Source organism: Phalacrocorax aristotelis, chromosome 2 (genome assembly GCF_949628215.1).
Source record: "Phalacrocorax aristotelis chromosome 2, bGulAri2.1, whole genome shotgun sequence".
NCBI classification, from domain to species: Eukaryota; Metazoa; Chordata; class Aves; order Suliformes; family Phalacrocoracidae; genus Phalacrocorax; species Phalacrocorax aristotelis.
In genome coordinates this window covers 26,043,609-26,068,343 of record NC_134277.1, presented here as the reverse complement: position 1 = coordinate 26,068,343, position 24,735 = coordinate 26,043,609, and the positions used below count along the sequence as shown (strand labels likewise).

Here is a 24,735-nt window from a genome sequence, read left to right as displayed (position 1 = left end):
CAGAAATAGCTTGCACCACAGAAAGATTGATCTTTATTTTCTTCTTCCACATCACAAGCCCGAAGACTATTGCAAAACTTGGCGACCAGTCACAAGGAGTGTTCCCCAAGGCTCAGTTTTGGGGCCAGTCTCGTTTAATATCTTTATCAATTATCTGGATGAGGGGATTGAGTGCACCCTCAGTAAGTTTGCAGATGGCACCAAGTTGGGTGGGAGTGTTGATCTGCTTGAGGGTAGGAAGGCTCTGTAGAGGGATCTAGACAGACTGGATCAATGGGCTGAGGTCAACTGTATGAGGCTCTACAAGGCCAAGTGCCGGGTCCTGCACTTGGGTCAAACAACCCCATGCAACGCTACAGGCTTGGGGAAGAGTGGCTTGAAAGCTGCCTGGCGGAGAAGGACCTGGGGGTGTTGGTTGACAACTAGCTGAACATGAGCCAGCAGTGTGCCCAGGTGGCCAAGAAGGCCAACGGCATCCTGGCTTGTATCAGGAATAGTATGGCCAGCAGGAGGAGGGAAGCGATGGTGCCCCTGTACTCGGCACTGGTGAGGCCGCACATTGAATACTGGGTTCACTTTTGGGCCCCTCACTACAAGAGGGACATTGAGTTGCTGGAGCGTGTCCAGAGAAGGACAATGAAGCTGGTGAAGGGTCTGGAGAGCAAGTCTTATGAGGAACAGCTGAGGGAACTGGGTCTGTTTAGTCTGCAGAAGAGGAGGCTGAGGGGAGACCTTGTAATTCTCTACAACTACCTGAAAGGAGGCTGTAGTGAGGTGGGTGTTGGTCTCTTCTCCCAAGTAACAACCAATAGGACAAGAGGAAATGGCCTCAAGCTTCCTCAGGGGAGGTTTAGATTGGATATTAGGAAAACTTTCTTTACTGAAAGAGTGGTCAGGCATTGGAACAGGCTGTCCAGAGAGGTGGTAGAGTCACCACCCCTGGAGGTGTTCAAAAATCGTGTAGACGTGGCACCTGGGGGCATGGTTTAGGACACACGGTAGGGTTGGGCTGACAATTGGACTTGGTGATCCTAGAGGTATTTTCCAACCTTAATGATTCTATGATTCTAAAATTTTATACGTTCTTTTAGGAGGAACTGAAATATTCTTTTTCTTTTGGGATGACCAATAAAAATAATATTTAATATTAGATTGTTTTATAGTAAGCTTGCACAGGACAGCAGGGTTTCAGAAACATTTCTAAGTAGTAAAATGAACCACGTGTAATTACTGTTCCCAGAATGAGATTTTTAATAATAAAACGTCAGGCTTCAGATTATAATCCACCTGAATAAAAAAAAAACACTATATGAGCTATTTAAACAGTACAAAATACTAAAACATTCAACCGCAACACTCTAAACTGTAGTCACGCAAATTAAGTGCCCATGGCACCTCAATCACTAGTGCTTCTGGAACAAATGCTTCTCTGAAGCTTGCTTTATTACTTAAATTACCTTCTAGTAACACCACAATAAGCAGGTTTTACCCAAAAATATAGGATGGACTGGAGCATGAAATGATGGCCCACTAAAGTTGATGGCTGGCTGTTTTGATTTCAAAGGGAACAGGTTGGATTTCAGACCAAAGCTCTGAGAACTAATTGTGGAAGTGTTTTTCCCTAAGATAACTGCCATCATCCAGTATTCATCAGAAGCTATCATCACATACTAGGGAAGAAAACAGACTAATCTTTACTATTTTATAGTGAATTAATACAATAAACCAGGTACTATAGTGATAACTGTAGGAGTGGTAAAGTGACTGCCGATCTATACTAAGAGACCAGTTCTTCAAAAACGCACAAAATATTCTGTTTCTGAAGGAAGTAGCCATTTATGAGCCTTCCAAAGTGACACCAATTTTTAAACCCCAATAAACATTGGTAGCACTAACTTACATGCTGAAACTGAATTTGCAGTTTTTGACTTTGTTCAGTAAGCTCTAAGAACTCCCTCATAGTTTCATCCTTTTCTTTCCGTGCCTGCTGTAGGTTAGTAGTGAGCTGAGTGATAATGTCATCTCTTTTTTTGATAGCAGCTTCAAATTCTTGCAGCTACGAAAGATTAAATTTAAACTGTTAGTGCACATCAAAGCCACAGACAAAGAAAATACTAGCTTATTCTAGTAAAGTAAGAATATATCATCCCTAACCTCTCCATTTAAAAGATGTCACAGACCTACTTGTTTTCACAAACCCTATTTGTAAATACTTCAGAAACAGATTTTTTCCCGTCATTTAACAATATATATATATGTATGTACTCTCCATAAAATACATGTTTACAAATACAAATTCTGAACCTTTAAGAAGGTTAATTAGTTAAACATATAAATTGTTTTTAAACTAAAAAGCTGGCCACATAAACAAACCACCATAAAGGAAGCCAGAATACCTACTTATAGTGTTTCAGCAATTTTGTACAACTATTCATGTCCACACACTTTTCCCACAATAAGTGCAAGTTATATCATCTCACTGAAAAGTGCAATAAATGCATTCATTACTAAAAGCATATAATAGACACCGTGCAGCGTCCTACATTGTGAACCCAGAGAAATTACTCATAACTACATGAGAAAATCAGCTCAAGCTGCAGAACTGATCCAACGTATTTAATAGATCAATCTTTTGTAATTTGTAATGATGAAGAAATGATAAAAGCACAGAAAAAAAATCCTTTGCAAATGTTCTGGTTTTTTGTAGGATTATACTCAGGCAGCCAGAAATTCTACAATATTAATTGGGACTATCTTCATGTGCAATTATATAAGCAGAGATGTTACTCACTTTAAACTCACTTTGTCAATTTGAACTCATTCAAGGCTAGTGCAAGCTTCACCTCTACGTACTGCAAATTTCTTAAACCAGTCACCTTCTGTAACTATTTTGCTTACAATGCTCCCAAAAAGAAGCTTCTCCAGGTTACATGCTGAGCCTTGAAGTAAAATTATAACACTTGTAGATAAAGCTTACTGATTTAGAGGACAGGGACATTATTCAGTGGGACATAAAATCCAGAAGTCCCTCCTTAAACAAGCCAAACTATGTAAAGAATTTAAGGAAATTCTTTCAAAGTTCTTTTCAGAACACTGCAGTGAACTCCTACTTTAAAGGCACGGATCTGGCAGAAATACTAGATGTTTGTTACAGTACAGAAAATTAGGAACAGATCAGACACTTAAGTGTGTCATATCTTTCCTTTTGCATCTGTTCAATGAAATTGAGTAACTAAATTTATCTGTTCCAATCCACATATTGTTACATGATAATTTTCAACTCTTTTATTCAATCTTTTTAACAAACAGGCAGAACTAAAGCACACAACGTATCTTATGCATGCCCCTTTTACAATTCTTTTTCTTCTCAAAAATAAACCACATGCATTTCTCAACTGAGATATTATGCAGTGTACCACTATCGTACAAAAATATGCTGCAACTATTAAGACATTATCGTAGCACAAGCTGTTTTAATACCTTTTTAGTTTATTTTTAAAATAGTAATCACAGCCATTTGAAAAATGCAAACATTTTCACTTTCATCTTTTTAGGAAAAAACTAACAAGAGTCACAATTGAGAGAAACTAAAATTATGCTTATGTTATTTATTATGACTAGTATGTCTAGCACAACAGATACAAGAAACAGTAATTAGAAGCTAAGTTTGACTTAAAATGCAACACCAATGACTGACCAACAGACAAAGGAATGATAAACAACCTCCTCCAGGGGCAACCACTTAAAGATCACTCTAATATGGTGGAAAACATGACATCCATTCTCAGAAATAAAATACAAATGAAAGCAGGAAAAAATTATAATTGTGCATTATTAATGAAGGTGAAAATGACTAAATATTAGAACAATTTTGGTATTCTGTAGTACTTCGCAAAAAATAGAAAACCACAGTTATGTGACCTGAATCCAAATTAAAAGAGAGAGATAAGTAAGACGTGAAGCATGACAAAGCACTGACTTCAGTGCATTGCACCACATGCTTAAACTGGAAGAATAAGTATTTAATATTCTTTACTTTAAAACCTAACTTTAAATTCCAATGGTATTGCTGAAGTAAGAAATACTTCCCTGTAATCCCAAGTTACTAGAAGTTTATTAAAACATTCTGTCACAGTTGCACTGTATTTCAGACTGTGAAGTCTTGACATACAAATACCTTTTTGCTTCAAGTATCAACCCAGTTACATCATTCCTCAGGAAGTAAAACCTGAGGGTTTTTTGATCTTGGAGGTACAGGAAGGTATTAAGAAATGCAGTGTTTGCACAACTAGAGAATTTGGCCTTTTCCTGAAGAAAATTGTCTTTCCATTCCTGATTTGAAGAAAGTCACTGTGAAGAAGACTGGAATCTTAGTCACAAAGTACAGAGAAAAAGGACACACAATGGAAACGCCATTCAAAGAAATAGAGCGCATGGTATGTGACTGAAAGAAATTATGTGTAATTCTATGCCACACACTGACTGCATTCTGAACAGCTGCCGTTAAGTCTGAACTCTTTCAGGTGATGCTCTGCATTTTAGCATGTAACCGAGTAGCAAGTAGAAAGCAACATAAGGTAATTATACCTGTTGCAATCCTTCTGTACCATATGCTGCCCTCATTTCTTCTAGCTCTCTGTTTAGCTCTTCAATCTCTTGCTGTTTCCCAGCCAATTCATTTTCCATCACCTCTAGCTGCGTGTGAGAGTGCTGCATTCCATGCTCAGAACAAATCTCTCCAACTCCAAATTCTTCTTCCTAAATTAATCCAAGTTCCTTAACATGCCATTTTTTAATGCTTTATCACAGCAAGTAAACTCAAATACCAAATTCTGTATAAAATGCCACCTTAGTACATTAACATACAATACAGCATTGAAGATCTTATTGCCATGGTAACCTCCTTTGTTAGTATAATTCACACTTCAAAAGCACTGACATAAAGCGTTTCTGCAAGTTCTGCTTTATAATCTTAGCCTTAATAGAAGTAGTAATAGGTTTTGCATTTCCATTTTAATGACACACTATATAAATATATAACAAACAATGCAGATGCAGAGCACAGCATGCAAAATAAAGTATTAGTCAGCAACATAGTTTTTGTTCAAAACAAATTGTTTGAGGTTTTTAGTATTCACCATTAGTATTATGATTCAATTTGCAATACTGTACCCTGATTAAATCTGCAGGTACAGCTGTTCTTGTCACAAAACTGCAGCCATTTACCTGTATAAAGACAATTTCTAAATACAGTATTATTTGCAATAAATCTTGATTTCTATTTTCCATTCATTTGAATCTTATGTGATGATTGCTGAAGACCCACAGGAATTTTTATGCTACAAAAATATTTAATTTGAAATACAAAATAGCTTTATATATAGTAAATTGCATCATAGTAAGCATAGGTAACAAGTAAATCACCCAAAATTGCAAAAATAGATACTACTGTCTAAAAACAAAACCATATTATTAATTTAAACATCTAAAGAAAACAAAGGAATTCAGGTTTAAAGGTCAATGCAAAGCTTTATACTTTAAATGACTGAAATACAGTACTAATGCTTTTTAAATTATATGTTTCATATTTCTATATATTACTAAACATAGTTATGCTTTCTAAAATATATTTATACACCAAGATTTACTATTTCTGAAAGTCACTAATTTCATGATAGAGGATGAAAGGCAGTATCATAGACTCTCATCCTCAATTTGAATGAATTTCTTAAGATTGAAAAAGAGCAGAAATTATACATTTAACGTAAGACATCTGGAGAAAAAAAAAAAATCCTCTTTCACTCACCTAACACTGCAACCCCTTTCAGCTTCTGTGAGAATTTTGGTTCTACAGACTGTGTGAACCAATAATGATGATTCTCCAAAAGGCAAGCACAAGCCAAAGTAGCAGTTACAGGTTAAAACAGAAAAAATCCAAATGAAAAGAATATGCTGTGTACTTGTGAGTAACCATAACAGTCAGGCAGGCTTTTAAAACACCAGAACAATGTTTTAAAATGAGAAAGCAAGAACAGCTGTATTTCCCCTCAGGGCTGTTTATTCCATCAGAGCCTGAAACAAAAATAATGGTACTAGACATGGAAAGGCATCGTCACATTTCTGACACAAATACTATGGTTACAACAAAAAAAAGAAGCTATACTGCTCAGACTTCTGCCATCGTCTAGATCAGGGATTATTTACAAAGGACTATCATTCCTGAGGAAATCAGTAAGTTACCCGACATGGAAGTACACTGTTATAATTGGGATCAATATAGTCATTGAGTTTGTATTAAGAGAAGGAATATACCTGCATTAGACAAGAATTTGCAGAGCTGATACAGTGCGTTTTCAATTCCTGACTTCCTCAGTAAAAAGGAAGACACCACAGAGAGATTACTACCTTATTTTAGAAAGAATAAAGAAAATTGCAGCAAACAGCAGCCCAGAGAACTAATACAGGCACTGCACGTCGTTGGTTATTGCCAGATGTCCACTCTACATTCAGATATACAAGTGTCTACACAGTGCCTGGCACCAATGTCTTTATTCAGATTTTTGCACATGTCCCAGATTAATAACACTACTAGTTTAATAGAAACTCTATTATGCAATACTCCTTTTCCTTTTTTTAACTCCCATTTTATTTAGGCTTAATTGATAAAGACGTAACGTATGATTCTTGTAATCTACCACAGAGGACATGCTTCTCCTCCAGTGAATCATTTCTGTGTGCAATAATCAGAGACTCTTAGATGCTTCATAATGAGAGCTACTAGGAAAAACATAAAAAAACTTATCTCATTAGATATTCCAGACTCCTTATCAGCTGAAATTTCTACAAAAGACCTTTTAGTTATAGAAGGGATTTTGCCATACACATTCAAAATAACTGTCTGGAACTCAGAAATCCCGCCTCATTTCACTGGAGTGTAGCTCTTCGACACCACAGAAGTGAACCACAACAACATGGTAGTCCATGCTGTTTCTCATCTGATACCTTTTCTTTTCAAATGCCTTATGCTTTCTGGTGAAGTGTAAATTGAAACATGACAAGCAACAAACTGCACTGTAACTTATGGAAAAAGCAGCCGCCAGGCAGCTGCAGCAGGGTGCTGTGCTGATGGGAGCCTCGCGAGCAGCCTGGCAACTTCTGGCGTGACAGAAATTTTGCTGTGTCAGAGCAGACAGATAAACCAGGGCTGAGTTACTAGATTCAAAATACCTGAATTTAAAATTATTTTTTCACTCATCTGCAATATATGAAGACTGTAGTCCAGATACCAGCTTCAGTGTTAACAGATGTCTACACAAGCCATATTGGACTTCTGTGTTTTGTCTCACGGCCCCAGCAGTTTACCTGTATAGAGATCTTCTGCAAGCCCCTAAACACTATTGATGTAGACTGCTATAATTTCTTCTTTTAAAGCTTTGCAGTTCACCTTTAACACTGAAATGTCCTTACGATGTGCTTAGTTACATACCCCAGCAAACAATTAAACACTCAAAGAAACAATCAAACCGCACAGCATTTTAAGATAACAGAAGCAAGAAGTAACAAGAGCTCTGGATACAATTGCATAAACAAATAACCACAAAATAAGGAAAAATAAATTTCACAACACATTAGCTATCCAGGAGCAACTGTTTTGGTGAACAAAAGACATGTAAAAAGTTAAGGTTATGGAAGTTCCTCAAAGGATGTTCTGTCTGATTTTTTTTCTTTGTTTCTATTTTCAAAATAATTCACAGAAGTAGTATTTACTAATATAAAGTAAATTATAATTTGTAGTCTATTGGCTAAAAATAAAAGCATAATTTATATTGCATCGGTAAATACATATGCTTAAGACAAATGAAAGGAATCTTCTTCCAGAGAAACACAAGGAAAATCAACTTCCACCACTGAATTAAGGCAGCGATTCATGACAATTGCCACCAGAGGTCAGGATTAAATTTATTAAATCACTATATCCTTCTTAATGTTCCTTAGACCTCAGAAGACCTGAAATGCTCAGACATAGCAGTAATAATACATAATGTGTAACTACTTATAACATTAATGCCAGTACTACAGAGATTTCTCTTTATAAAGAGCAAATTCGTGTTCAGCATAGATCAATAAATACTGTTCAATCACTGAAAAAAATGTGGAAAATACCTTAATGCATGAAAATAATATAACCTATTACAGACTGGCAAGCAGACTCCTGATTAAAAAAGTGTTTTGATTTGGTGGTAGAAACATATAGAAGTATCTTGAATGGATTAACAATTTTACCCCATGTTTCCATTTTTTTCCCCTCCTTTCTTTTACATTTAGGACACCTGATTCCTTCACAAAAAATAATACTTAGATCTCTAACACTGTCTGTCAATGTCCTTAGCCTCTCCTCAATTTTCTAGTTATGTCACAACTGACTATATGAAACTTAGGTACATTAGCAATTAGGGCAAACTGGGAAAATGAATTTCAGTTCGTTTTTTCTTTTTTATACTCCATAAATGAGAACCATTTTCAGTTTGTGATGAAAATAATTACAATCATAAAATATAACTATGGTTAATAACTTCTGAAGGATAACTATTGATAGCTTTTTAAAATATCATGGCTCAATATATTTTTAATACATTAATAGCATGCAACAGAAGACTTCTTTACATAGCGGTTAAGATTGAGGTATAGAATTTCATTAACATTAAAAAAAAAAGAACTTTGTAGACTTCATATTAACCATTGTTTCAGGCATAGACTTTGCAAATTGGGAAGAGAGTCAATAAGGGAGGGGTGGGGGAAATCAGGTGGAAGAGTCTTTCAGTTATACCGTAAAATTGAAGCATATGGAAAATAATATGGGGGCAACTTTACCTTACATAGTTATAAAAACCAAAAACATTTTAATTGCTGGAAAAAGCCTAACTTCCCTTAGTTCTGAGTTTAGACCATATCCTTAAATAGCTAATCACCATTATAATTTAATTTACAACTATGCAGGTAGGTCTCATTCTTGCTCAAACTGAATAATTTGTTACAAAAGGCAGTCTGGTCATATGAAGGATTTATCAGTCTTCAGTTCGGTTGCTACCTTTGATAGCATAGGTGTTTAGAGAGGTGGCAGAACAAAAACTGAACAAGAGACTGTATTTACAATAAAATTTCTTCAAGACAATAATTCTTACATAAATATTCACTGGTTCCTTCAACTGTGCTTAGACAACTGTATTGGCTTAAAATTGTATTTCTGATAAGTCTCCTAGAGGGAGAAATACTTATCACTGAATTTTATCCAATTCCTCAAAAGAAGGTGCTGAAGAATTAAAATAATGTGACTCATTTTACCAACTACAACAAAACAAATGATTTATTACCTATTTCACTTTGAAGCGTGACAGCCTTGATTTCAACATAATTTCTGACAAAAAACACTAAAAATACTGCAGTTGTTTTAAACAGTGGAGGAAAAGATGGACCAACAGGCCTATGTTTCTACAAATGTGTGGTCTCTTATCATTCCAAAAAGTCATGTACGAAAAAAAAAGGTAAGCTCAAGATTTCATACAACATCATAATCACAGTTACACACAAAATTTAACTTATTCTCATCTTCTTCAACTGAAAAGGATTCAGATCACTTTATTTACAGGGTGCCCATGAGTGTAAGTAAGAGCTTGTAATAATAAAAGGAACATTACAGCTGACATAAAACGAATTGAACAGTCAGTTCCTGAAACATATGCATTCCTAAACACGTTGTTTCCTCACTGCAGATACCAACCAATTGTAATGAACTGGAATTAAAGACAGCTTATTAAGATAGCAGCTCCCACCACCTGACTTTGTTCTTCACCAGATCCAGTATCATGTTACTATTCACAAATTTTGTGTTGCCTACTTATGTTTTAGAAAATAACTCTCAAGGAGGTAAAATGCCTTTTTGCAGAAACGAGAGTAAGAAGTGCCTAGAAATGCATCTGTCATTGCATTTTTAAGGAAATCTGCCATTTTGAGGAAATAATTTTTTTTAAAAGGCACATTCAGAAAGAAGTCTGGCTGTAATTCTATTGTCTGCAGTATCTGAAAAATTGTTCCCTAAAGTACCCTGGGGGCACCTACAGAAATCTTTGAAGAATGAAGCAGGGTAAAGTTAAGTGTTTAGATGTAAAAATTCATTTTAAAATGAGAGCTTTTAATTCAACTGATACTAACAACGTTAAAAAACAGAACATATCTGCAATTATTATGAGGCATTAAGCCAGATCTTGTCTGTATTCCATCTCCTTGGGCAAAGGTGTGTTTTATGGAGCTTTTGAAATCAGTCTCCAAACTGCTTCTTACAATCTCAGAAGTTATCAAAATTTCCTAGTCGTACTTCACTATATACGTAATACGTCTCACCTGTACATAAACATCAATGCCATTGTCAACTGTTTTCATGCGTTCATTCTTCACATACTGCATATTCCATTTAATAGTAACCACATACCACAGTGATGCATATTCTAAAAAGGTGCAGTGAGGTCATGGCAGTTGTTCAAAAGTGTATTTGCTACACTCTCAACAGCAAACTGTGTGCACATACTGCTCTATCATCTTACCATACATAAAAGCAAACTCAGATTCTTCTGATCTTTGCTACATTAATTCCTTGGACAAAATACACCACATTTTCTCTATTCAAAATGCGAAATCTTTAAACTGATTTTTTTCCCAGCAGCTGGGCTGGAATCTTCAATTCCAAAAGTGCTGGTCTCATTCTTTTCTTTTTTGAATTTGCATCACAAAAAAGTGCCATAAAAACAATCACAATTGAACACACCAAGGGTCCATATGGTTCAGTATTTGAAAGTAGCCAATAATGAATGTGAGGGAACATCTTCTCTGTACTCCTAAGTGCCTTCTCCCAACTCACCAGAAGAAAGTGAGGGTGCTTATAAACAAGGTTGGGAGGAAAATGTGGGAGAGAAAGAGTCAAACTAGGGAAGAGAGGGACGGGAGAAGAACTGAACTAAAAAGGCTGAGACCAAATCTATGGAGGAAACCGTAACTGGGATTTGATGAGAAAGGTTGGAAAATAAAATTACTGCTTTCATCTTGGACAAGTTGACCTGAACTTTAGGAGGACTCCAACATAAGAAGAGGGAATAAAGGGGAAGAGGTTTTCAAGGGAGAGGGAGAAAAAAAAAATATTAGAAGAAGGAAAAACAATGCTTGGATAAAGTTGGAAATGCTGGGAAAGAAACTGGGCTTTGGAATGACTGAGGAAGGAAAAAGAATAGAAACAGGCTGAAAAGGCTGTAAGACTGAGCTAAGAAACCAAGGAAGGGGGAAAAGGGGATGGGCAAGGGAAGGTGAAAAGACTGACAGGAACTATTACAGACAAGGGGAAAATTTACAAAAACCTAGGGGACAGAAAACAGACACACAGTTGGTCAAGAGAATACGCTGGGAGATGCAAGTGAAGACCGAGCATTTAAGTTGGGAAAGAAAAGTTGTTCCAGTTTTCACGACATGGCTACACTGCACACTACAGTAATGATTCTTCTTCTGCACCATGTAGTGCGACAGGTCAGGGACACGTTGCCTGACGTGTATATTCCCTTAGGCTTCATAATAAGCAGCTATAATACCAGCATGGAACAAATAGTTATTCTAAGGTGTAGTCACCATCTTTTACAAAAGGCTAAATCAAGAGAGGAACAAAGTATTCTAAACCAAATTTACTTCAGCAATGGAGACTCATTTGATTACTTCATCCCTTTACTTGTTGCCAAGCTTAAGATTCTGGGGTGTGTTTTGCAGAAACATTTAGCACAGAGATCTGCAAAACAAAACCCAGACTGCCACTGTAGAAAGGGATTAAGACATGAAAAATTAATTTTTTTAAACTGGAAACGATATTTACTGTACTCAGATATTCCATGGCTATTTCTTGTAAGCATGTTCTTGACCCACATTTATGCATGAGGTATTTTACTCCTTCCAAGCATAAAAAACTGTTTTATTTAGCAAGACCAAAGTTCCATATATGCTACTACCCTTCGATGTGACAGAGATGAGCAGTAGATGCCAAAGTGTGGTGGGCTGACCCGGGCCAGCAGCTAAGCTCCCCACAGAGTCACTTGCTGATTTCCCCACCAGCAGGATGGAGGAGAATCAGAAGGGCAAAAGCAAGAAAAATTCATGGGTTGAGATAAAGGCAACTTAATAAGCAAAAGAAAACAAAATGAAATGCCCAAACAACAAGCAATGCAGAGGCACTCACTCACCACCTCCCACCAGCAGACTGATGCCTAGCCAGTCACTGAGCAACGGCTGCTTTGGAACTCATTAAAATGTAATCAACTTGTTAAATAGTTTCCCACAGAAAATTAGTAGAAATTATGCACAGCCACAACTCCAATGGCAACACGAAGCATTACTATAATGGTAATGATGACATTGTTACAACAGTTCATATATCCACTGCATTATCGATTATAGTAGCCATCCGTTATGTAGATGACATAATGCTTGCTTTAATGGTACATTAATTACACCAGTAATGACATGTAACAGCTTTGTCTGTAACATCACATCTGCTCTTTCTTTCCTTCTCTTTTTGAATAACAATGCACAGCATTGCAGTAAACATGTAAAAGAAAAAGTTGAAAGAAAAGTTAGGAAAAAGCGTTACTTCAGCCTTACCTCAGAACTGTAATCTTCTATTGTGGTGGAAATTTCACTTTCTGGCTAAAATAAAATATTAAAATATTTACAATTATGGCACTCTAAAAATATCAAACAACACATTTCCATCTGTTGCTGAGAATGTAGAGAGTATTTGAAAATATTAAGGCATACATGAATTTGGTTAGAATATATATATTTATCAAAGGCAACCTTTACTTCCTTGAAACCCCAGCTTTCAGAAAGAAAAAGTTACTTTGCTGTTCAACTATGATCACGGTAACATTATAATTACATGACAAAGTCTTCTAATGAAAATACAACCTATAGGTACAAAATAATATTTTGGAAGTGTAATTTTTTTTTTTTTTAGTTAAGAAATAAGGAGTACCAGGAAAAGGACTTTTCTCTGATAGATCAATTTTACCTAATTAGGAACTTTGCTGGCTTAAAAATATAAACATACACAGAATGTCATTTTCATATATATGCAAGACTCTTGATGCTTACTAGATTTTTACAACAAACACTCATATTCTCCTTCAGCATCCATGGAAACAAAGGAAACGTAAAAGTCGCCAGGAATAACAAGGACAAAGATTGAACTCTTGTGATCTAGTGAATTACAGCAATTAACGGAACAAAGCCTTAACAAACTAACATAAATGTGCTACGGAAGACACTTGAATTAAATACAGATTATCTTGATGAACTACAGACAATATATCAGGTTTGAAAATCAAGATGCTAGCAGAGAAATATGCAAAATGTTCAACTTATCTATATAAGATGCACTATTGGGGAGTAGGGAAGAACCCTTTTGAACTCAGAAAGCGTTCAGTTAAAACTACTTTAGCAAGGATGAAGTGTACATAATAGGGCTTTTTCAAGATTCACTTAACACATTAGCCAGCCTGACATTAAATCAGTCTCCATTTTACATTGAATCCTGTCAGGCTTATTTTCAAAGGAACATAGTTTTGCATCAGTAGACATAAGTAAAATTTGGAACTGTCAACCATGTTTTGTATTGTATTTTTTTAAAAAGAAATCTGCCACTCAGGTCTGCTGGAGCTCTGCTGTTTTTACAATCCCAACATCATCAATTCTATGTACTTTGAATCCAATATGTAGCTCCACAATGCAATTAACCAAAAAAGGGTATTATTTAATAGACGGAGTGCACAAAACTAACTTTAAATATGAATGTGGAAGCTAAAATTCAAACAGTGCATATGATTTGAAAAATGAAAGAGGTACACCTTAAAAATAGCCACAAACTGAAACAAAATTGAATTTTAAAACTATAGGGTGACAAAAACATTTCTGCTGTGGAATACACAATTAGTACTTAACGATATTTAAATTTTTATATAAATAGATATGGTTATTCATATTATATATACTTACGTGTATATTTGTACATACATGCATACACACACAAATTTTACATATTGTTTGTAGTCTATGTCCTTGGTCTAGGACAAAGTCCTCTGGAAGTAATAAAATCGGGAAAACCCACAGTGTGATTTATTTTCATAATACAGGTAACAAATATATGGCCATATCATCCTACAACTTTTCATTATTTGTTCCAATTCAGAAGACTTCACAAAGGAAGATTAGTAGTATTCCTACAGAAGCTCAGAAGCATTCCTATAAATTTATGTATTTAATAATTCTAACAACTCTTGAAGTTCTTTATATAGTGCATGGAATATAGGCAATTTTCCAACATGCAAAAAAAACCCAAGGAGAAGCAGTCTGACTTCTTACACAGTTTTTCCTTGTAATGCTTTTGAATTATAGAAACAGCTCTTTGTTTATAAGAAAGATAACTGAGTATTTAGATCCTGGGACAAGCTCAAACCTAAGAGATAATCCGAGTAAAAGGCAAAGAACTTGTAGACTGAATCTTAGGCTAGAGTGAGAAAACATGAATTCTCAAAGGAAGGCAATTACTGAAAATAATTATCTAATTTTTTATGGTAATTTGGCTGGATATGAGATTTTTCAAAAATTAATATATTGTTGGTCCTTTCTGAATACCAATTAAAGTAAAAAAATAATTTAAAAAAAATATCAAAAACCATATAGTGCTCCATCCGTTTAGGTGTGCAATATCCATTAGCAGCACAAATAATCTTTCTAAAATATCTCCTTCAATCCTGCATCTAGGTAGTTTTTTGACTGTTAAGACCAAGTATTTTTGCCAAGAGATTTGTTGTAGGTAAGTACAGAAAGATGGCCAAATGAACTCAAGTTAAATAGATCTGCTTTCTGTGCTAAGGGGTTCACCAAACCCTGCTAAAAGTCAGTTAAAAAGACTTAAATACTATGAACTCACACATTAGACTCCAACACTGTAAGACTTGTTATTGATTCCAACAGCAAAAAAACAACATCATTACAAGCAGTCAACATTTTATGGGCACTCATCTTGCCCTCCAAGCAGCTATGTTCTCTTCCTAAGACCTGATCAACCTTATTTCAAAATCCAGTTCCTTCCATTATCAAGCCATCCATTCTGTGTGCTTTCATTCTTCTTCAGTCAGTAGAAGTAATTAGGCTTTACACAGCTCATCTGTCTGAACCACAGGGGTCCATTTTAAAAGGAAATACTTCAAAAATAATTCATATATACACACACTGCTAGCAACACAACATCTTTTGACAGGATAATGCCAACAAAGATATTCCTCGGTCCCCTCAATACTTTATGGAATTTGAAACAGGCTTCTGTTACCCTCGAACTTCAGGCTGTTAGTTTGCACGTATTCTACCACTTATGTTCCACAGCATTTTCTTGCTACAAACTGCTATTCTCTTCTGGCAAGTTATTTTAATTCTTTATTTGATATTTTCTTCACTGACAATGTGGCTGATAGTTAAAATACATTGAACAGACATCTCAAAGACTCTTTACAGGCAACCGTCTCCATCAACTCTGCAGGTAGTACCCTTAACAAGAACACTTAAGTATTCAGAAAATTAAAAACACTTTAATCTGTATATATTCTTCAGGGGAAATACTGCAAGAGGATACAAAAAAAGGCAGTAATACACCTGTGGAACACAGGAGGTCCATTTTGGAGTAACTTGTTTCTGTGTGCAGTTAAGCATTGCTCAGAAGTCAAGCTCTTTGGCACTGGATGCCCAACATTACCACAGGATTCACAAAAGAACTCATATGAAATTGGCCATGAGAACTGAATAGTGATTTTTATGTTTCTTTAGAAAAATTTAATAGGTGACAATAAAACACTCTGCAAAAATGGACATCCAGTACTAAACTACTCCAACTGCAATGGATGAGAGTATTAAAGGGTGAGAACCAAGACTGAGTATTCATGGAACAGAATTCTACCTGAAGTAAATCATTCACTTTTTTATGATCTCAGTATAGTGTGTTACAAAAATATAACTATAAAATTCTGGATTCATTCTTGAATGTGTATTAGCCAGTGGTAGAAGCGAAAACAGGTTTATTTTAGTTTGGCCATTTTCATATGGGTCACTAGTGATCCACAGATAATCACAACCTGAGGAAGACTAATTAGGAGGACTGCAACTAGGAAGGTAGGCAAAGAGAATATAATCTGAAAATCCCAGTCATGAAACCCTCTCTTGAGGTCATTCTGAACTTTATGGGTCTTCAATATTTGTAGAACATCCAGAATATGAAGTCCTATTCTTATATATTGCCTCATCATGCTTTTCTTAATTCCTAATCTAAAAACCATTCTATTCAAAGGAATGTATTCCCTGGTAATTTATAACCCAAACCAATTGACTGCAATCAGATTTAAATAGAGTACATCTTACTGGAGATAAACCACTGCCAAATCTGAATATAATCTGCAGCGAGGTACCCCACTCCTAGGTGTATAGATTTCCTGTATCAGAAAACATCATCAACAGAGAAGTAACCTAAGCATTTAATTATGTTTCTATTTTATATATATTAATATATATAAATATTTAATCTAAAATGAAATACTCTGTAAATCTGCAAAGAACATTCTTCAATAGAGGTAATTTCCATGTAAGTAAATCCATTATATATCAGTATTTACAGAGAGAAAGGAAGGCATCATACCAGAGGTTGTCTTATGCATCAAAGAAAATTGACAAGATAATCCCAGCAGCTGTTTGGCCAGACAGTGAATGGAAAGACGACTGCATTCAGTCAGAACCAGATGAGAATCTATTATCTTCTCTCATGGCATTGACTTTACTATTGGACAGACCATTTCCAAACATTTGTTTATCTTCATTCTCCAATTTCAATACATTTTTCAGGGGATGCTAGATTATCTGAAGTGACTGGGCTAATTTTTACTATATTTTATTTATCCATCATTTTTTTCAAATCCCCTGTCTCATTGTACATCCCAGAATATCTCTTCTCTAGTCAAAGCCTTTGGTTGCTCTTTGCTTCCATGCTTCTATCATAGGAATGCTGTACCCACATTCACCACCTACACCTCTCTCACTGAGGCATCATCTCTGTTTCTTCATATTGCTTATGTTTCCATATTTCTGTCACTTTTCTTCCTTAGTTCTTCTCAAGAATCCTACCCAGTGTCTCCTCCTTACTCTGTTTCTGTTCTGTGCCTGTCAAGTCTCAGGCACTAACAACTGGAGTAAGTTACAGAAATGAAACAATGAACATGGAGCTATAAACTTTACCACCTACTTGAGTTAAGCTATTCTAAAACTATTACCAAATGGATTTGTCCTGTGAAAAACAAAAGACGAATTACTAATCCAACCTTAGTCAATTAGCAGGCATTCTTCATCACAGAACTTTGAACTTTTCTTTTCTAAGAAGCTTTGTATAATAGCTTTTACGGCTCAGGTGACTCAAGGACAATTTTAACTGTGCCACAGGTTAATTTCTTTTGCTTTCCTGGCATTAGTACATTCTTGCAAAGCAGTTTGCTCTGATGCATTGTTTCAAGACTTCTCAGGGAAGGTGATCTCAGCAATTATTTACCCTAGAAGTGGCTTTCACTTTCTTCCATTTTTAACTGCAGGAAGTCACAAAAAGGAGCAAGCCTAAAACCAAGAGTTTCATTGAGCCAATTTATTTCCTGGGCTGCACCTTCTAGATTATTTTTACTTCTATATGGAAAAGGACACTATGGATGTCAAGACCAAAAGGCATCAGGGTAGAACCAAATAAAGACAAAAACTAAAGGCAACTAGAAATTCAACATATTCTCCTTGTGAGACCAAGACAAAAATCATTTAACATGAAACAGTTTAAGACCCAGAGGCTTAAACAAGAAATACCAATTGGCATTTCTCTAATTAATCTTGTAAATAAACTGTTCCTCTGACACAGGATGGAAGACTTTATAGAAATTACAAGTAAGTTCAGACAGAAGGTAAAATGGAATTAAGAAGGACAGTACAAAAGAATGATAGTTCTTCCAATTAGTTTCTGTAACTTGAGGGATGACAGGGGGATGGAGGAACCCACTTGTAGGAAGACAGAGGGGAAAAAAGGGAAAGGGATGACTGTAAAAAAACACCTTTTATTCCTCTAAACAGACTTCTGCCCTCTCTGAAAAGGAACTCCTCTAACTTCAGATGGAGCATGAGGTCCCAAAGGAGTGCCTCTATTTCACTTTCTGTTATTCATACTGAGTAAGAGAACTCTTCGTTATTTTTATTTGGACATGCTAATTCCACTGGGGACTAAAAAAATCATACCAGAAAAACTGCAGGGAGACAGACTTCTATCCACAAAACTACCACAAGAGATCCCAGTCAGGATTTTTAGATAGACAGGCAGTATAGTCAGATGTTTTGAGTCTATTTTGTGGTACAGATAGAACAATTCTAAGTATGAATTCCAGTAGAAGATTAAGTAAGTAAGTGGAATCAAAATTCAGCTAGAAAACAATCCTGCATAATGCCCCCAGTAGTCTTGCCTTACTTTCCTGCCACAGCAGCCTATAAAGATTTCACGTTGGGTGAAAAAGCAAGCAGCTCAAAGCAGCTGTCTGTAATTCTCCATTGCAGAGATTAGCCTGAAACCGCCTATTACATTGGCTGCCATTTCAACTAAGAAAGCTCTAATCCAATTACTGTAATACAGGCTCTCTGTCCAAACCATTGCACTTATGAGGCTAAAAAACAGTAAGTTATGAGATTCACTGAAACTGTTCCAGAATTTTTCCTCTTCTATTAATACTGCATAGATAGAGACTTTAGCCATCATCTTCCAACTCCAAAATACCAATTACTTATTTAACATGAATGAGCAGGCCACAGGCAGCATGTAACAGAGAAAAATGCTCTCCCAACTGGGAGCACCTTTTTTTTTTTTTGGTGGAAGTGAATACTGTTATAGAAGTCACTAAGACATGAGTAATTCAGGAGAGTCAAATTACAAACACACACTAATCACCATGCTTACTCTTTTAAAGCTACACCAAAAAAACCCTAACCCACCAAGCCCACCCTCCAGCAAACCACAAAACCCTATACATCTCTATATTTTCTTATTTATACATGAGCTTTGGGAATAAGGCAGACCCTAGAAAAATCACACCCAATCTCAATAAGATATCTATGTGTGCAATCTTTAGCAACTGCAGCGAAGATATTTTCCCATTTTTTTTAAATCATCCATGTCTTGTACTCTTACTCTTAGCATTCAGAGGCCAACCTAGGCTACTAGGACCAACCTGATCTAATTAGACCTGCTTTGAGGCCAAGATTGAACCAGATGACCTCGGAGGTCCCTTCCAACCTAAATTGTTCGATTCTGTACTTTACCCTGCTTCTCCAATTATAGTGAAGATATTTACCCTGACTGAGAGTAAGTACATGAGCAGAGTCCATCTGTAACATGCAATCATGATGTACTCCACAACATATTTTAAATATATATATTGTACATTAATATATATTTTATATATAGCACAAATGCACGAGATTTTAGAAAAGCGTCATTTCTCAGCTGCTGGAAATGTGATAATGGATCCAAAATAGTTACAAATGGTCTATCCTAGCATAGGACTGAGAAGTCAAAATGCAGAGCATTCATCTCTACTACATCGCTCAGAAAAGACTGCATTCACGTGCACAGGGCTGGGAATCTGCATTGAGCTGCTTATTCAGAATGCCACTCATCCTTTTAGAGGCACTGCTATCATGAATGGAGTAAGTTATTCTGTAAATAACATCAGCATCTCTTGTCCCTCATATCTGGAACAACGTATTACATCATGTGGATTCATGTGCGCTCAGGACTGAACTGGACTGCCAGTTTATATCACCCAGGGCATCTTACAACCTTCCTGGAGCACGTACTTTCAGCCACTAGTAATCAGGATTATATTTCATTAAGTAGTAAAAGCAGAGTATCTGTTTATCAGTCTCTTAAGCCGTCAGTTCTAAGTAGTGTTTCCTAAATTCATTCCTCCCCCTCATTAACCAGAAAGACTCAAATTACATTATGGATACAGGAAAGATGTTTAGTTTTGCATTTTGCCTTAGCTATAGCTGCAGTGATCAAAAATCCATTGCAATTTGTAAACTTTTAATAAAGCAAAATGAATAAAATGAAGCAATAAAACAAAACCAATTTTTGCCCATTTGGGGGGAATACAGCAGCACCAACAAACTTTCCATAATCTACTGTATACTGACTACCACAGAAAACATGATGCCAGCAGGCAGGTAGAAAGCACCTTCTCTGGACCTATTAAGGACAAAGAAAGGAGGCAAGGAAATAATTTCCAAAATCTCATATAATTTCTCTATTCCCACTCTCAAAATTAATGGACTATTTTGCCCCGCCTCTAAAGTAACTGGTTACAGCCTGAGACAAACTTACCTCGATGGTGTAAGTCTGGTTGTGTTTGATAATTTCTCCACTATGCAATGTCCTGATAATCGCAAAGTCAGCAGTAGCAGCCGCTCCCCTTCGGCTGCTGCATGTGGATGTTTCATCACCTCGAGATCGATCAGCATCAATCCCATCTTGTATTGATTCTTCATCTTTGATGTTTGCTGCTTTCTTCTTCTTTTTCTGTTTCTTTGATCCATTCTGACCATCAGTTTGTGCCTTCCGCTGCCTAAATTGGGCAAGCTGTATAGGAGACAAAAATCTTGTTAAAGGTGAAAGTTTTCCTCTTTATTACTAATGATATCCTCTATAAAGGCTTACCAGCTCTTCTACATAAAGCTTCAAACTAATCACTACTGAAAACAAGTTGGAAGTTAATGCCGCGTATCTGAGACACATTCAGATTATTTTTCCATTTACAGAGTCTGCTTTAAAAAATTCTTAAATGTAAAACAACAACCCATCAATTAAATCCTTTTTGGCTTCATACTAGCAAGTTACCATTCCAAAGACTGATACCTAGAAATCAAAACATTCAAAGGTAAAGGTACAAATGTCATTATAAAGGACAAATGCAATGAGATAACCTTGGATCTCATTTTTCAATTTTATAGTAATAAAATTCCTCAAAATCAATTTACAGAAATTACTTTTAATTTTTATGCCAGGAACAGGTAAAAGCAAACCCTTCTTCCACCAAGTATCTCATAAAGTTTTATGAAAAGTTTGTTAGAGCTCAAAAAGCAGATCAAGTCACTGAAAACATCATTAAAAAAAGGAAAACCCATAATGAGGGAATAGCCTAAATACAAACAGTGAGCAAATTACAAGATACACTACCTTGTAGCAAAACATGCTGATGAACAAAAAGTCACAGGTGAGCCAGGCACACAGTTGAAAAACCAATTAGTATGTAAGCTATTCAAATACTGTAAGACACTGCCTTTTGAAGGGCTTATCACTTTTAATCACTTCATAGTGGTTTACACAAGAAAATCCATTTAAAATACTTTTTTCTTAAGAACAGAATTTCTGATCAAATAAGAAAAACAAGCACGACAGATTTTACCAGATAAATTCCAATATTAAACAGATCCTACTAATCAAATCTGGAAACTAAAATAATTATTTTCCAATTGAAGAGTCCAACCTTAATTAAGTGCTACAATGTGTTTTATAAATGTAGCTCCAATGTAAATATAAAGCATGCAAATACAGACCCTAAAGCTTTACATACTTTTTACATCAACTAATACCCAAATATCATGGATTTTTTATAAATCTGTTGCAATTTTAAGAAAAAGCTACAGAAAAGATAGCATGTTTGCTCATGATATTCACCAATCGAGAAAGCCAGGCTTCCATCCAACCTCTTCAGCAACACCCAAATCAAGCAGGACACACGGACCTCCTTTCTCAGTCACTGTTTGGTTACAGTGCGAGCCGTCATTTGAAGTGCTCTCTAGTTCTCATCTGGCCCCAAGATAGCTGAGCAGCCCCAATCTAAATAAATGCATCACTGACAGATCAGTTCCAGCTTCTGGCTAGTTTATGCTTATGTCCCTTTATTTGTATTTCTTTGTGGGTTTCTTCAGCCTCCTCTCCATTCTTAGGATGACTGACAGTGTGGCATAAGGCTCCTGCTCTGCTTACAGGAGGAGGACCTAAAGATTTGCTGAGCCAAATATGCTCACCTACGTATTGAATACTTACTTCCTCCCTACTACATCTCTAATTGGATCAACTCCATGATCTTTTTTCCATTTTTTAAATATGCAGCTTTCACTATTTCATTAAAAAAAAATAAATAAAATCAAAGCTTATAAACTCCACAAATTCTGAACAGGAAAAGAAAGGATAGTCTCCTCCTGACTTCGAAGTTTAGGAAGGAAAAAAAAAAAGCATAGATTTAGCTTCTCAAAAATGGGAGGGATGAAGGATCCAGTTGTCGGCTTACGACATTACTACATTCTCCTAAAACTGTAAACGTACCTCACCAAAATAGTTTTTAATTTAACCAAAAGACAAGCAGAATTTGTCCAGATGCCACAATGACATAAAGCAGACAACGTGACTTCAAGTATAACTACTGAGAGATTTTGCTTTTTTTACTTTTTATTTTTAAATAATAAGAGACTTGTAGTGCCACTGGTCAAGAACACTCTTCCCCAACTTGATTGAAACCTTCTGTAATGGAAAGTTAAGTTGGCTTTTTTAAAGCAGCTTTACAGTCTTTATTTATCTACAAAATTAGACATGTAGCTCAAGGGTAAGTGAATTACTCTGTGTCTCTCCTCAAGTATTTTGCATATTTTAGCTGAGGCATCTGGGTATGCCAGATTTCTCTCCTTTCAAAATTAAGTTGTTGACTTTCACTTCTTCAGAATTAACAGATTAAATTCCACCATGGCAGTTACAAGCACACCTTATTTTTTTCTGTTGAAATGTTGATGAAGATGGGCACATATGAAAGCTAAATACATGTGCATATTAAATTGTTATATTTTTGTATTACACAAGTTCTCAACTGACCATTTCTGTATGAACATCCAGTATTTTGGAAATAACTACACTATTAGTGATGGATGCACGCACAAATCATGGCACTTTTTACTCTGCACATTCACATATACACAAAACTGTTCAGCTACTAATGCAACATGGCTTCAAATCCACATTTTTAATCAAATTTTTAAAAACTAGAAATGAGACGTGTAGTACAACAAAAAGCTACTGCTGAAAAAATACACTCTGCAATGCTCATACCAACCCAGGGGAGTCTCAGATACTGTGCTGGTTTTGGCTGAGAAGGGGTTAATTCTCCTCACTGTGGGGGTCAGCTACCTTTCCAGCTTCCCGCGCTCTGCCGCGTGGCGTGGCAGGGGGGGCTGGGAGGGGCAGGGCCATGGTGGGGGCGGCTGACCCCGACTGGCCAATGGCAGGTTCATTCCATACCATGTGACACCATGACCAGTATATTGAGGGGGGGCAGTGGCAGCGCGGGGGCGGCGCGGCGCCGGGTCGGCGGGCGGCGAGCGGCTGCGGCGCGTGCGGTTTGTTCCGGCGGTTCGTTCCCCCTCTCCCCTCCCCTCCCTTCCCCCCTCCCCCGGGGCTTTGCGCCTCTCGTTGTTCTCCTTCACATTGCATTTCTACTGTTGTTTCTTTTAATTTTCATTATTAAACTGTTCTTATCCCAACCCACGAGCGTTACCCTTCTGATTCTCTCCCCCATCTACCGGTGGGGGAGTGAGCGAGCGACTGTGTGGGGCTGAGCTGCCGCTAAACCACGACAGATACCTAAAACCTTCAGAAAATGTGACTCAGGAACTAGAGTCAAGGATCTATCTACATTTCAATGACAAGCAGGAAAAAGCCCACAAGCACTCATGGGAACTAAGGAAAACAAATTCTGTAGAATGAAAACTTTAATTAAAACAGGAAAACACTTTCAGATTCAGAGTTTCCAGTGTAAACAAAATGTGAAACAAACACAAGCTGATACAACTATACATTCCTTTACCCTGCTTCCAGGCATATCAGCTTGATAATGCCAAAATGAATTATGTGGAGAACTTAACACCACTTCTGCCAGCTCTGAATCTGCAGTTTGAAACAATTCAACGTCAAGTCTCTGTCGAGTTACAAAAGTTGCAAGCAAGAGCAAAAGATGTAAATACAGGAGATACTCAGGGAGGAGGAAGGATCCAAAACCACAAGCTGAAGGACACTCAGAACAGGCTCTCTGCATTGGTCTGCCTTCGAGGAGTGATAGAGAAGGAGTACCTTACCCTGGGAAGGCATCAGGAACATTGTCAGCCATGGTGCAACTTTACCATAGGTTTTAGAGCACCTGAAAACCGATCTAGAGCAAGTTGTCTTTCATTATCTGCCAGCACATTGCCTCCAGCTTCTCTCATCATGCTGGTAAGACCTTGGATCTTCCAAGCAGTACTGAATCCTGTTAAAAATTCCATCAGTGCTTTCCAGTAGTGAGTAACAGCTGATTTTGCTCCTTATCCTTCACTCTCAGCTTTTGCATCTATAATAATTAAAAACTTGCAATTTCCAGAAGTCCTACTTCTAGGCAAAAAAGCAATCCTCTTGGAAACAGACATATCTACTTCACAGCAATTTTAAAAAATTGTATTACAGTGTCCATGTTCATCTTCTGAATTATTTCTACCAAATATCCAGTGTAC

General features: G+C 36.5%; 1 protein-coding gene across 8 annotated transcripts in view; it reads right to left on the bottom strand.

Moving 5' to 3' along the window:
• Nucleotides 1-24,735, bottom strand: part of AKAP9 (A-kinase anchoring protein 9) — a 120,814-nt gene that overhangs the window by 73,840 nt on the left and 22,239 nt on the right. For 4 of the 8 annotated variants that reach the window (XM_075082806.1, XM_075082808.1, XM_075082807.1 and 1 more), the window contains exons 3-7: nucleotides 20,525-20,779; nucleotides 12,688-12,732; nucleotides 5,173-5,226; nucleotides 4,588-4,758; nucleotides 1,901-2,056 (exon numbers count right to left, since the gene is read on the bottom strand). In XM_075082806.1, coding sequence (XP_074938907.1) covers nucleotides 1,901-2,056; nucleotides 4,588-4,758; nucleotides 5,173-5,226; nucleotides 12,688-12,732; nucleotides 20,525-20,779 — 681 coding nt within the window. The remainder of the gene's footprint in view (nucleotides 1-1,900; nucleotides 2,057-4,587; nucleotides 4,759-5,172; nucleotides 5,227-12,687; nucleotides 12,733-20,524; nucleotides 20,780-24,735) is intronic. The other 4 variants (XM_075082809.1, XM_075082811.1, XM_075082812.1 and 1 more) reach the window with 2 other exon arrangements.